The sequence below is a fragment of the Halichoerus grypus genome, chromosome 9 (assembly GCF_964656455.1).
Source record: "Halichoerus grypus chromosome 9, mHalGry1.hap1.1, whole genome shotgun sequence".
Lineage (NCBI taxonomy): Eukaryota > Metazoa > Chordata > Mammalia > Carnivora > Phocidae > Halichoerus > Halichoerus grypus.
In genome coordinates this window covers 21,172,047-21,185,608 of record NC_135720.1, presented here as the reverse complement: position 1 = coordinate 21,185,608, position 13,562 = coordinate 21,172,047, and the positions used below count along the sequence as shown (strand labels likewise).

At 36.1% G+C, this 13,562-nt stretch overlaps 1 protein-coding gene across 11 annotated transcripts in view; it reads left to right on the top strand.

Annotated features, from left to right (window-relative positions):
• Window positions 1-13,562, top strand: part of UTRN (utrophin) — a 546,896-nt gene that overhangs the window by 170,769 nt on the left and 362,565 nt on the right. For all 11 annotated transcript variants that reach the window (XM_078054618.1, XM_078054624.1, XM_078054617.1 and 8 more), the window contains 7 exons: window positions 314-406; window positions 2,533-2,705; window positions 5,024-5,139; window positions 5,816-5,976; window positions 10,150-10,353; window positions 11,289-11,470; window positions 12,197-12,347. In XM_078054618.1, the coding sequence (XP_077910744.1) occupies window positions 314-406; window positions 2,533-2,705; window positions 5,024-5,139; window positions 5,816-5,976; window positions 10,150-10,353; window positions 11,289-11,470; window positions 12,197-12,347 (1,080 nt within the window). The remainder of the gene's footprint in view (window positions 1-313; window positions 407-2,532; window positions 2,706-5,023; window positions 5,140-5,815; window positions 5,977-10,149; window positions 10,354-11,288; window positions 11,471-12,196; window positions 12,348-13,562) is intronic.

The following is a 13,562-nucleotide window of genomic DNA, read 5'->3' as shown; positions in this document are numbered from 1 at the left end:
GCCATCAGGATGATTTATTGTCAGACCAGCCGCCTGCTCTGTGCATTGTCATCAACTGATTTTTGGAAACATTTTTCTTATAATAAGTATTGAACCTTTTCTGTGAGTGAGGGAATAGTCATGCTTTTTCTGATTCCTTTATTGATATATTGTATAAATAATACATTTTTGAGATTTAGGTATACCTGATTCTGAAATTTCTTATCATTCACGTATATTGCTGTCCAAAGGTGCTAAAACAAAAGTCTTGGCTTCTGTGGCAAAATTGTCATAAGAGAGTTTTGTTTGTTTGTTTTTGTTTTTTTCTTAATAGGTGGATTTAGTGAATATAGGAGGAACTGACATTGTAGATGGAAATCACAAACTGACTTTGGGATTACTTTGGAGCATCATTTTGCACTGGCAGGTGGGGAAATTTTCAATCACTTCTTAATAGAAATTGAAAATGTATCATTTGTGTGTTAGTTTCTTAGGGCTGCCATCACAAGTACCACAACCTGTGTGGCTCCAACAAGAGAAATTTATTTTCTCAGAGTTCTGGAGGCTAGAAATCTGAGATCAATGTATTAGCAAGATTGGTTTCTTTTGAGGCCTCTCTCCTTGGCTTGTGGATCACTGCCTTCTTCCTATATCCTCATGGTATTCCCTCTGTGTGTGTCTTTGTCCTGATCTCCTCTTCTTCTAGTCATAATGGCTTAGAGCCCACCCCTATGATCTCATTTTACCTTCATTAGAAATCCTATTTCCAAATACAGTCACATTAGCCGGTAGTGGCAGTTAGGACTTCAAGAATTTTGGGGGGACACAATTCAACTCATAGTAATTTGGAATGAAAGAGTCTGACAAACAGCTGTATTCTCCTGGCATAGAAAAAAAAGGTATCTTTAAAAAAAAATATTAAATTTAAAAAGTTGACATAATTTCAGATTTATAAAAAAAGTTGGAAAAATATCTTAAAGAATTCCTGGATACCTTTTACTCAGATTACCCAAATGCTGACAGTTATTATCTGTATTTCTCTGTTTTCTCTCTTTCTTTCTCTTTGCCTAAATAATTCAGTGTGTATTTTGTAAAAACAAGCCTTTTTCCTAAAAGCAAGGAATTCTCTTGTGTAACTAGAATATAATGTTAATATCATAATATACATGTACAATATATAATATAGTGCTGGTGCTAATATTGTTAAACATATGATAATTATACACTAAAATAATATATAATTATTAAAATCAGGAAGATAACATAAAAACAATACAGTTAAGTAATCTATATATCTTATGGAGATTTTGTCAGTTGCCCCAGTAATAGCCTTTATAAAAGAAAAAGAAAATACAAAATCATGCATTACATTTATTTGTCACATCTCTTTAGTCCTCTCTAGTTTTTTGAGCCCTTTGTATTTCATGATATTAACCTTTTTGAAAAATACTGGACAGTTACTTTGTAGAATGTCCCTCCATGTGGGTTTGGCTAGTATTTTCTCATGATTAGATTCAGGTTATTCATTTTTTGCCACAGGGGCATAGAAGTGACGTTGAGTTCTTAGTATACCATATCAGGAAGCACGTGCTTTCCGTTAGGTTTTTTTCTGGCAGTATAAACTTTCATTGTTTGGGTTAAGGTGTCTCCCCTGTAATGTGACTGCCCTTTGTTATTAAAGAGTAGCTTGTGGAGCTATACTTTGAGACTGTAAATATTCAGCTACTTATCAAACTACTTTTCCATCAGTTTTAAGATCCATTCATAGTTCTTACCTGATAATTATTGTGATGCTTGGCAAATAGTGATTTTCCAATTTCATTGTTCCTTCTACATTTATTTGTTGTCTTTCTAATTGTAAGGAAGAGCTTTCCCTTGTCTCTTGTTTATCTGTCTACCTATTCATCCATCCATACATTTATATATCACTGTTCACTCATGGATTTTTACTTATTTGATAGGTCAGTAATCTTTCACTATCACTATTTATTTTGCAAGCAAGCCCCCTTTAGTTGGCTCTTGTGTCCTTTTCATATGTTCACATCATTCTTTGAACACTTCCTTATAATATATGTACTACTTTAGAATAATATAAAATAATAGTTCTATATTATAATTGTTATTACCATCATGAAATGTACTTCATTCTTTGATTTTGTGGTTAGTCAAAAGTTCTTCCTTTCTCGTTTTTGTAGAAAATAAAAATTGTTTTCCTTTTATAAAAAGGTGTTTGCTAAGTGTATAGTATTAAAATATTACTTTGTGGCTGTGAAAGCAATGTTCACTGTCACCAAACCTAATATAAATATTGCTAAGATGTAGAAAATACCATAATGCCTAAAGGTGAGGTAAAAAATTACTTCTAAATCCTAGTACCGTAAAATGATTACTGTTAAAAACACATTTATCTTTCCAGTGTTTAAGGGAAAATTTTGAGATAAAATGAATACCAATTACCTGATCAATGATGGTTAATTAATGTAATATTCCTTATTCAAGGACTTGATTCTAGCAACTATTTTAAGTTATAGGCAGCATGGTTTTTTTGAACAGGTAAAAGACGTCATGAAAGATGTCATGTCAGACCTGCAACAGACAAACAGTGAGAAGATCCTACTGAGCTGGGTGCGCCAGTCTACTAGGCCATACAGCCAGGTCAACGTCCTCAACTTCACCACCAGCTGGACAGATGGACTTGCCTTTAATGCCGTGCTCCACCAACACAGGTGAGATTTGACCCTGCTTAGATGTGGGCCTTACAGATTTGTATCTCCTCTCTCTCTCTCCCTGACTATCCCTCCCTAAAGCCCCTTCCCCACTACCACCACTCTCCTCTCTGCACATGCTTAAGCATTAAGAAACATTAGCCTTCATGTCCGTAGGACTCAAACACCACCGTGCAATGTCCTTGGTTTCTTCTACATATTTATAAGTTTAAAAAATGTAAAATAATTCACATAGTTCAGTCCCACTCACTCAGCACTAACCAGTAATATATACGATGAATTGTGTTAAGTTTTCATTCTCCTACTGAAAGGAAACCTCTATAAATTCAGTGTAATCTCAATTAAATAAAGACAATTGATTTTTTTCATAAAATGTGTAATTATATAAAAGACTAAAGGCCCAAGGAGAGCCAGTACACTCCTGAAGAAGAACTAGGTTGAAGTACCTCCCAAACAGAAGTAAAATTAGTTATGAAGCTATATTTATTAAGACTATATGTATAGTACTATAAGTAAATACGTGAATATAATAATGGTCTGAAAAATGTGAAATTGCAAAGATTTGGCTGTTTTGACATATAAGAATGGCAGTTTCATATAATTCAGCCTAACAGAATAAAAAACTTAGAAGTAGCTCCATCCTGCTATACACCTGAGCTGATGTGGATGAGCAGATGAATGGATAGTATGGGACAACTGGTTACCCATATGTGAATAAATAAATTGGATCTTTACCTCACCATACCCAAAAGTAACTCCAGGTGCATCAAGGATTTAAATGTGAAAGGCAAAATTTATTGTATGTTTTATTGCTATTGTAAATTATTTATTGTTTCAAGTTCTGTTTTCTGTATGTTTTTTGCTTATATGTAAAAAATGCAATTGACTTTTCTACATCTTAGATCTGGAAACTTGTTAATTTTTTACAAATTTTACAAAAATATTTCTGTAATTGCGTGTTTCTGTAGGGTTTTTTTTTTTTACTATCCATGAATCATAATAGTTTCTTCTCTCCTCTTCTCTTCCCCCCTCATTTGTGCCTTGTCCTTCAATACAATATTGATTTGAATTAGTGATAGTGAGCAGAATGTTTTGTTCTACATAATGAAGGGAGTAGTTTCAGTATTTTACCACAAGACTGTTATCTGCTGTAGCTCTTTTCATATACTTTTTATCTAGCTAAAGAACTCCCACACCCAAGTGTCTTTCACTTCTTCTTTATCAGTTTAAAGAGGATTGGCCTTTCTTCCTAGGTGGTTTAGAGATGTTATCAAAGAACTTGAATTTTAGCCAAAGCTTTCCCCCAACTATTACTTAATTGATTTAGCAAGTATGTGTGGACTGCCTTCTACATGCTGGGTATAGGGTGTATAGCAGAGAACAAAACAAGCAAAAATCCTAGTCCTTTCAAATAGAAGGAGGAAGACAATTTAAAAAATGATAATGTAGGTCATATAGCATTTAGAAATGGTAAACATGCTGAAGGAAAATATATCGGGCAAGAGGGGAGGAGGGACCGGGCATTTGGGAAGTCAGTGGGTGCAGTGGCATGAATAGGAGGAGTAATAGGAGACGAAGTCAGAGGAGGAACTGGGTATGGGAGTGGGGCAGGCAAAGCCCAGAAATTAAGTGGGTCTAAGATGCAAGAACAGATAGAGTATAAAGAAAATTATCAACTTTTGGGTAAGTCAGAGCAACAATAATGTCCAACTTGCTGGATTAAAAGAAAATTGAGATAGAAAGGAAATACTAGACAATAGTAGTATGGAGGGAGATGATTGATGGAAAGTTCTCTCAGGGTTTTGTTGCAGTAGTATCCCATGAACAGATCAAAGCTGGATTTTCTATTCTGCTAATCTTGGTCTTTCAGTTGGAGAATTTAGCCCATTAACATTGATTGTGATAATTGATGTATTTAGGTTCATTTTTACCTCTTGTTCTAAGCTTCTCATTTCTTTTAACTTTTCTGTATTTTTTTTCTTTGTTATCTTATATGAATAGGTTCTTCTTCCCTTTTTTTCCTTTACTATTTGGGAAATATTATATACCATTTCTAATCTTTTCATGGTTACTTCACAGATTTTAATAGGCATATTTAACCAACACAAGAAACTTAGAATATTTTATCTATTGTTTTCATATTGTAAATTACTTTAAAATATATATTTGACAAGCCTTTGGGATATAAAAGATAAAAATTTCTTCATTTAAACTCACAAGTAAAATAATCTAAAACTGGAATGTATTAAATTATAGCAGTGACTACTTTTGTCCATATATTTCATTTTCATTCAGTTGTATTTGCATTGTAATTTCAGACCTGATCTCTTCAGTTGGGATAGAGTTGTCAAAATGTCCCCAATTGAGAGACTTGAACATGCCTTTGGCAAAGCTCAAACTTATTTGGGAATTGAAAAGCTGTTAGATCCTGAAGGTATTGTTCAGTGTTTAATTTCAACCTTGATTTTGCTATACAGTTTTGAATACTTGAAAAATAGTTTTTTTTTTTTCTTTTTAGAAAGAGTTATGAGAATTGTGGATTGTTTTTTCTTTTGAAGTATGGTGCAAGCCATTTCATTGCAGACTAGTTATTAGTACTATTGTACTTAATTTGTAGGATACTTCTGGGGGAAATTTAATTACATCATTGGAGAATAGTTACTTGATACTCCCATAAGATTTAAAGGTTTAGGAAAATATAATTATTAGAGAAACAATTTAATATTTGGCTTATTTAATTAAAATGCATTTTTATGTGGTCTTCTTGCATATAATGTGAAAACTTTAGTTACAGATATTGCAGAGCTGAATTCTGAACTTATTTTCATATTACAAATAAAGTATGTGTCATCTTAAATGGTAGCTTATCTGAACATTTTGGGGAAGCTTTTAGGGAAGATTTTTAAGAAATAGGTTACTGAACAAAATAATCTTCTTTTGTCTCATCTCTTATTATATGAACTAGAAATTTACTGAGCTCTGGTATTATAAAGATTATATACTAGTATTGTTTATGGGTACTAAGGGTAGTTATTTTATAGCTAATATCGAGCAGTTCACATATTTTGGACATCTAATTTAAGCTGCTTCTTATTTTCTTCCACTTTTAGATGTTGCTGTTCAGCTTCCTGACAAGAAATCCATAATTATGTATTTAACATCTCTCTTTGAGGTGCTTCCTCAGCAAGTCACTCTAGATGCCATCCGTGAAGTAGAGACACTCCCAAGGAAATATAAGAAAGAATGTGAAGAAGGAGAGATTAGTTTACAGGTACAGGTCAACTTTTATTAAAATGTTTGACTTGCCATATTTGTTTTCTATTAGGTACTAGATTAAAACACTTTCAGAGGATTCTTTTCTTGACTGAGAACATCTTGGGTTCTCAGCTTACATAGGCATAAGAAATTCAGTTTATCAGTTAGCACGCTATCATATGTCACCCGTATGTAATGGAGAACCATAGCTCAACTGATTTTATTGAGAAGGAACATACATCATTTTACACAATAAGGGCTGGAGTTAGAGCCCAGGGCTGTGAGCATGCTGCTGCACGATAGGCTTAAGAACCTACATTGTCCCATCGTCTGTTCATTTTGTCTTTGTTGTCATGTGCTGAAGATGGTTTTCCCATATCAGCCTAGTTTGTTCTAAGTATAATCTTTGTTTCTTTTTTTTTGCCACTGAAAAAAAAGTTTTTAATCATTATATTCTCACAATGGCTATCAAAATATAAGCTTTATTTCCCCTTTCATTTAGGAGTAATTGACAATAGGCTATTAGGTGAGTTTTTCATTTAAGGGCTTCCAGAGGTTTTATTCACCAGGATATAAATGTATATTTTGGGGGAGATATTTTTTCTTCCTGAATTATCCTATCTTGAATCAATCTGTATTTTCTTATTCTGCTTTAGTCTAACCAGTTCTCTTAATTCATAAAATGAGAGAATCTTAACAGTTGGAGGAGACCTTTTCAAAAGTCATTTGGTCCAACATGTTAGCCAACGCAGCAACCAAGGGACATACATGGATTTCAAAATGATAAGAAATACATTTTAGAGAGGCAGAAGGCATGGGCTTGGAAGTTCAAAGTTCATTCCTGTTACTATTTGTTTTGAGTTGCTTACTTACCTTTTCAACCACAGTTTTATCTGAAAAATCTGGATAAAACCACCCACTTAAAAAAGCACCCACAGTGATATTGATAGACATTCAGTATGCAGCAGCTACCATCACTGTAACTTTTCCTTCTAAATTTGTTTTGGCATTGCCATTTATCTTCATTCAAGAAGTTCCTTTTTAAAAAAAATGTTAGTTAATTCTCATATAACGACAATGGTCTTGAGTTGGCATAACACTTGTTTTTCATTCTCCAGGGCTCGAGAACTTACTTATTCTTTCAGATTTTCTTTGGGTAATAGGTACCAATCCTTTTATATTCTCCATTTCAAAAAATAGCATGATTTATGAAAAAGAAAATAACTTATTGAAGGAAAGAGGCAAGAGATGGGCCAGATTCTGAACCCAGGGCTCTTTAGTAGTTTTGAAAATCAAGTGATATTTAGGAAAAGCCCTAATGTTTTATAACTGACTGAAAAGAATGCTGAGAAGCATTTGTTTCGAGTAGCATAGCTATCTTTCATTAACAATTCCCTGCTAATTGGCTCAGATAATCTTCTGAGGTTGCCTTTCGGTTTTAAAATCCTTTCTTTATTGGATTGGGTTCCTTTTGTTACAAAGATGGTATATTTTACTTCGTACAGTTAAAGCCATTCTTTAAAAGGAAGGAAATTTCAGTTGCCTTTCATGATGTACAGATAAAATAATCATTTCTGGTTAGTGCTCAGGATTACATGATAAGGATTAGAGAAGCCATTTGCTGTTTGCTTAAGAGCAAGTATATTAACATTAACCTCTTCATTTTCATGCTTTCATTAGTGCCATAGAGGCTGAATTAAGTTAACTGAAGAAATAAAATGTGGTCAAGTTGTAATCATCTACTCTTTGACAGAGTTTGCCACTCTCTACTTTCCAGTGAACACTGTTAGCCAGCCTTCCTCTCTTGTTCTTCCTATAAACATATGCTGTAGAGTATTAGGTAGTCAGCAAATAATTTTTGCATTTCTCTGTAAATCAAACTTTCAGTTGAAGGTCTCCTCTCGTGTTTCAGTTAATACCTTCTGAACATTTGCAGCTAAATAATGCCTTCCACTTCACTCCTCATGGATCGTAGGGCCCATCTAAGTGACTGTTGGCTGGTCACTAACTGTCCTTATGCTCAGATATCCTCATTTTAGTCTAGAGGTTTGGTACTAAATGATATCCAGGGTTATTTTGTCTCCACAGTTTCAGGAGTTTAGGTCCAGAACTTACCTCATTTTCCCTTCTCTGTCTTTGGCACCATCTGTGTCTTAATTATCCAGCATTTCATCTGCATGCACCCTGATTCATTTTTTTAACTCCTGCATATGGTTTACTGGGTCTCTTTGATTCTTCCACCAAAATGTTTTTGGTGTGTGTTTTCTTTCTGTTCCAGCCTTCATGCTAATTAAAGGCCTCATCTTCTCTTTTAATTTACAAGGCCCAGACTACCTCTGCAGTTCATTTTCAGGCCGCTGCACCGTAGCCATGGTGGACATTGTCTTCTTCCCCAGGACTTTGTTCATGTGCCTTCCTGTCTATGAAGTGCTCCTCCACCTACTATTTGCATGGCAGACTTCCTGTCTTTTCTGTTTTAATGGGACTTTTTCAGAGAAGTCTTCCCTGAAATCCCCATATACACAACACACACATACACACACACACACACACGCCCGCACACACTGTTTCTTGCTGTCAAAGTATTTTTGTAAACTGTGTTAAGAATTTTAAATTGTTTCTTAAGAGCATTGGGAAAGCAATGAAAGATTTTCAGCAGGGAAGTCTTGTGATGTGATTCTGTTTTCCAAAGATCCTTCTGCTCCTCTGTGACAAGTGGATTGTGGAGGTGGGAGTGTGGGTGACAGTGGTCAGCAGGTAGTTGTAGCTCTGAGGACAGACATCATTTTTTTGTGGAGTTGGAAGGGTCTGGATGGATTTGAGGTAGATGTTGAAGGTACAGATTGCTTATGCATTAAATGTGGGAAGTGAAAGAGAGAGAAACCAGGGTGGGCTCCCTAGTTTTTAGCTGGAGGAATTTAGTGCCATTCCAATGGGAATGGAGGAGACCACCGAGACAAGATATACAGAAAAGAAAAAGGGGCCTGGAACTTAATTTTGAGGAGAGGCATTACTTAGAGGTTGACAAATATTATTTAACCAGGAGAAAGCAGGGAAAGGAGAGCCTGAAGACAGTGGGGAGCGCTCAGCCACGTGGAAGAAACATAGGGTGATGATCAGATCTCTGGGTTTGCTTGGAACAGTTCTGGTTTATGTGTGTTGTCCTGGCACCATTATTATAAAAAATGTTCTAGTTTGTTGGTTAATTACACGGTCACTACAAAGATGATGCTAGAAAAGTGAATTTGTCAATGGAAAGGTTATTGGTGACATTGGCCAAAAGCCTTTTGAGGTGAGTAGTGAGGACAAAAACCAAACTGGAGTGAAAGGGAATGTTATCGAACTATAGATGCTAAATACATAAACATCTCATATATTGTTCTCTATACATTTTTGTATGTTTGAAACACGTATAAATTGTGGATGAGGGGTAATAAAGTGGAGACAGGCTGCACACAAATTTTAAAGAAGTTTTGTTCCGAACAGGAGCCCATGAGTGAGAGAGATAGTTGATTTGGTTATAAGATTTTAAAGTATATGAGAAAATACTCCATTGCTTAGAAAGAGCTTGAGATAATTTTATTGCACAGGTCCTTAAAAAAAGGCCAGCAAGTAAACTTGAGGGCAGTTGCCTCAAAAAATACCATCGGTATACCAGCCTGGATGTGTGGCTGTGTTTCAGTGTCAAAAATGCAATGCAAAATGCAATTTAGTAAAACTGGGGGTCAAAGCAGAGTTCCAATCTCTGTCTGTTTTTCCTTAAATTATATACATCCTTCAAGGCCCACCGTGTTCCAGATTCGCTATAAAACTTTCCTGTTTTAGCCCTTAGTGAACTCAAATAGCATCCCTTGTTGGATCCATGGAATTTATAACTTTGCTAATAGCCATTTTATTTTTGTTCAGAAGTGATTCATGTGGGTTATTTATCTCTCTCCAACTATATTAGAATTTGCATGAGTACAGAATCCATGAGTGCATTCCACTTTTGGACTCTTTGCCTTCCTAGCACACTTAATATAAGTGCCTCCTGCCTAGTTCATGGCATTGCGCCGCACCCAGCTCCTGAGAAGTGGATGAATGCCTAAGCCATGGTGGAACCTTAAGGTTCTCGATACAGCGTGTCTTTGTTGAGCACTGTCTTGTTTTCACGATGCTCGTGGGTGTTTTCTTGGGTTTGTTTTTCTAGAGCTCAGTGCTGGAGGAGGAGCATGAGAGCCCCGGAGCAGAAACCCCCAGCACTGTCGCCGAGGTTGACATGGATCTGGACAGCTACCAGATAGCGCTGGAGGAAGTGCTGACCTGGTTGCTTTCCGCCGAGGACACTTTCCAGGAGCAGGAGGACATTGCCGATGATGTGGAAGAAGTCAAAGACCAGTTTGCTACCCATGAAGTAAATAATGTGTAGCTGATGAGCAGGCGACATCCACCGTGGTGTCATGGTGCCTTAATCATGGGCTCTGCCCCGATGTGTGTTGTTTATTCACTTCTCCACAGAAAGGTCATGGCATATTTTAGGACTTGTGATATTTAAATAGGACTTTGTTATAAAATTGGTGTGGGTCATTAACTGTGCAGTGGAATTAGATAGCAGATTTTGATCTTATCATGACTTGTGTATTCTGTGGAGCCACTGACAAAAATTAATGGGTAGTACTGCTTGTTTCTGAAGTTATGGTTATATTGTTATAATTAAAACACAGCATGGCTAATCAATACACCAAATCTTTAGGTTTTGAGTACTCCCTAGAAAGTGACTATTTTCATTTATTGGGTAATTAAGCAAATGTTATATCCGGTGTTCCTATGTAATTTTATATAATGAAAATTTCCTATTGTTTTGAGAATATATATATTTCCTAGTGTAATGATTTGATTATATGGAGATTTCCTTTGATTAAGTAGTTTGTTTTTTTTTTTTTTGGTGTGTTGCTATATTAATTGACAGGTTTTATTTGCTATTTTGATTTGAAAATAATAGAAATGGTAATATTCCTTAAGCAGTTCCTCTTGGGTGAGCATGGTGTTTTATTTACTCTATTTTCTCATAATTCCATGTTCACAATCAGTAGCATAATCAGCATTTATTTAAAAATAGCTGTTACTATCAGATGTAACATTGCCCTCTTTGATCTGTTCCCCTTTTTACTTAGGCCAGCTGCTTAGTTCCTATATTCAGCGCTTAAGCAATTGGATCAAAGTCTACTTTATTTATACTCTACATGGCTACTTTTTTCTGCAGCACTGATATTAGGCATTAACAATTTAATAAGATTTTCTTTTTTCTTCAATGAGCAGCTCACAAATCAAAATGATGTACCTTTCTAGGCTTTTATGATGGAGCTGACAGCACACCAGAGCAGTGTGGGGAGTGTCCTACAGGCAGGAAACCAGCTGATAACACAAGGAGCTCTGTCAGATGAAGAGGAGTTTGAGATTCAGGAACAAATGACCCTGCTAAATGCTAGATGGGAGGCACTTAGGGTGGATAGTATGGACAGACAGTCCCGGTGAGTGGAAGCAAAGAAATTAACCCTTTATTCCATCGACTGTATTGCCCAGTTTAGCTCAGTTAAAGCCTGCATGTCTGTGAAGACAAGATAATTTCAGAACTTGCCTTGTAAAGTTTGCACTTTTCTTTTTGTCATATTGTTGGAATTTTGTGTGATCTTTGTTTCCTCTTTGATATGTTAACCGAATGAGAAGGTAAAGGTTGGAAGACAGAAATTAGCAAAAAAGGAGAAGACATTTCTTACGGACAGTTATCTCTTCACAGTATTAAAATTGGCTAACCATGAACTCTATCTGAAGACAGGACTATGTAGTATTTATCTAGAATTCCATTTTGTAACATTTTTTTTAGAGCAGTTTTTTTTCCCCCCATGGTTCATTTTATTTCATGTATTGTGTATTAAGGAGCAAGCTGCATTCCATTGCAATTTCCACCTATTTAATAAGCAGGAATTCCGGATTGAAGAAACAATGATTTGGATATGAATAGAGGGGGCTGTGATTTGCATCCTTTGACTCCATTTAATTGACTCCATTTAGGAAGAAAGTAAAAGTTTTTTTTTTTTTTTTTTTTTTGCTTGTTTCTATATTTAAAGACTGAATGGTACTTTGAATGGTTAGACAAGACTGCATTCCCTTGCCCCATTTCTTTGGTGCCTGGAGCATGGGTTTGCCTTTGCAAAGGGAAAAAGCAGTGGGGCTGACGTGTGTTTATCCCCGGACAGGCTGCACGATGTGTTGATGGAACTGCAAAAGAGACAGTTGGAGCAGCTCTCCACCTGGTTAACGCTCACAGAGGAACGCATCCAAAAGATGGAAACTTGCCCCCTGGATGACGATTTAAAATCCCTACAAAAGCTGCTAGAAGATCATAAAGTAAATCTGGCTCATATTTCTTGTATACCTTATCAAATATGAAAAGGCAGCACTCAGCCTTCTCAGGGGCTGATGGCTTCTGTCATTCGTGCAGAGAGGGGACACTTCTTCAGTGTTCTCTTCTCTTAGGTGTCTGATAGGGTGGAGTTCCTGGGGGTGTGGCTTTTCTAAGCCCTGGATGATAGTGCAGGTGAAATTTTACATAAGTACGGGTAGTGTTCTTATGAAAGTACTTAGTGTTCATAAGGCTCTCATGGGTTTTTGTTTTTTTTTTTTTTTTATTTGTTTTGACAGAGACACAGCGAGAGAGGGAACACAGGCAGGGGGAGTGGGAGAGGGAGAAGCAGACTCCCTGCTCAGCAGGGAGCCAGATGTGGGGCTGGATCCCAGGACCCTGGGATCATGACCTGAGCCAAAGGCAGACGCTTAACAATTGAGCCACCCAGGCGCCCCGGCTCTCATGGGTTTTTGTTTTGGACCCATAAGTGGCTAAGGACCCTAGTGTATTGGCATTAATGCAGGGTGTGGGGAAAGAGGCAGACCCTTAGATTTATCTGTACCTAATCTTTAATGAAAGCTATGTTTCTTCTGTGATAGAGGAGAGTATCAGGCACTAGACGAGGAATCGAAATTTGGTAGACAATATAATTTGGCCATAAATTTAGAAGATAACTTTTCATAGTCAAGGAAAGGAAGAGTAAAATAGCCTCTCTGCAAATTATTTGAAGAATTTTATTTTTCAGTGGAATATCTAGATAACTGATAAATAAAATCTTAGGGATACATTAAACACAGCTCAAGAGGCATTTAACAACACTGTTGGTAGCATTTAAATAAATTATCTATATACAAAAATCTTATGGCCTATCATGCTCTTCCCATGGAAGAGGGGAGAATGGAAGGTGTCCGTATACCCTGCATTGCTTCCCTGGGCAGCTAATCTGAATGGCTTCTGACTTTCAAATACCATCCTACTTACCTCTCACCTTACGTTATGCTTCACTAAAATGATCTGACTCTGTATATTTTTTTGTCTTACAAAGTCTATGTTCTTATCTTAATTTCTATTATATTCACTCAAGCCATCTATTCCACTTTTTTTTTTTTTTTTTTTTGCCAGCACTTGTAAATAAGGGTGATGATATTTTCAACCTGCTTTGGTTCATAATGAAATGTAAAAACGTATAAGGGGCTTGTTTCATTAGTAGAACACTT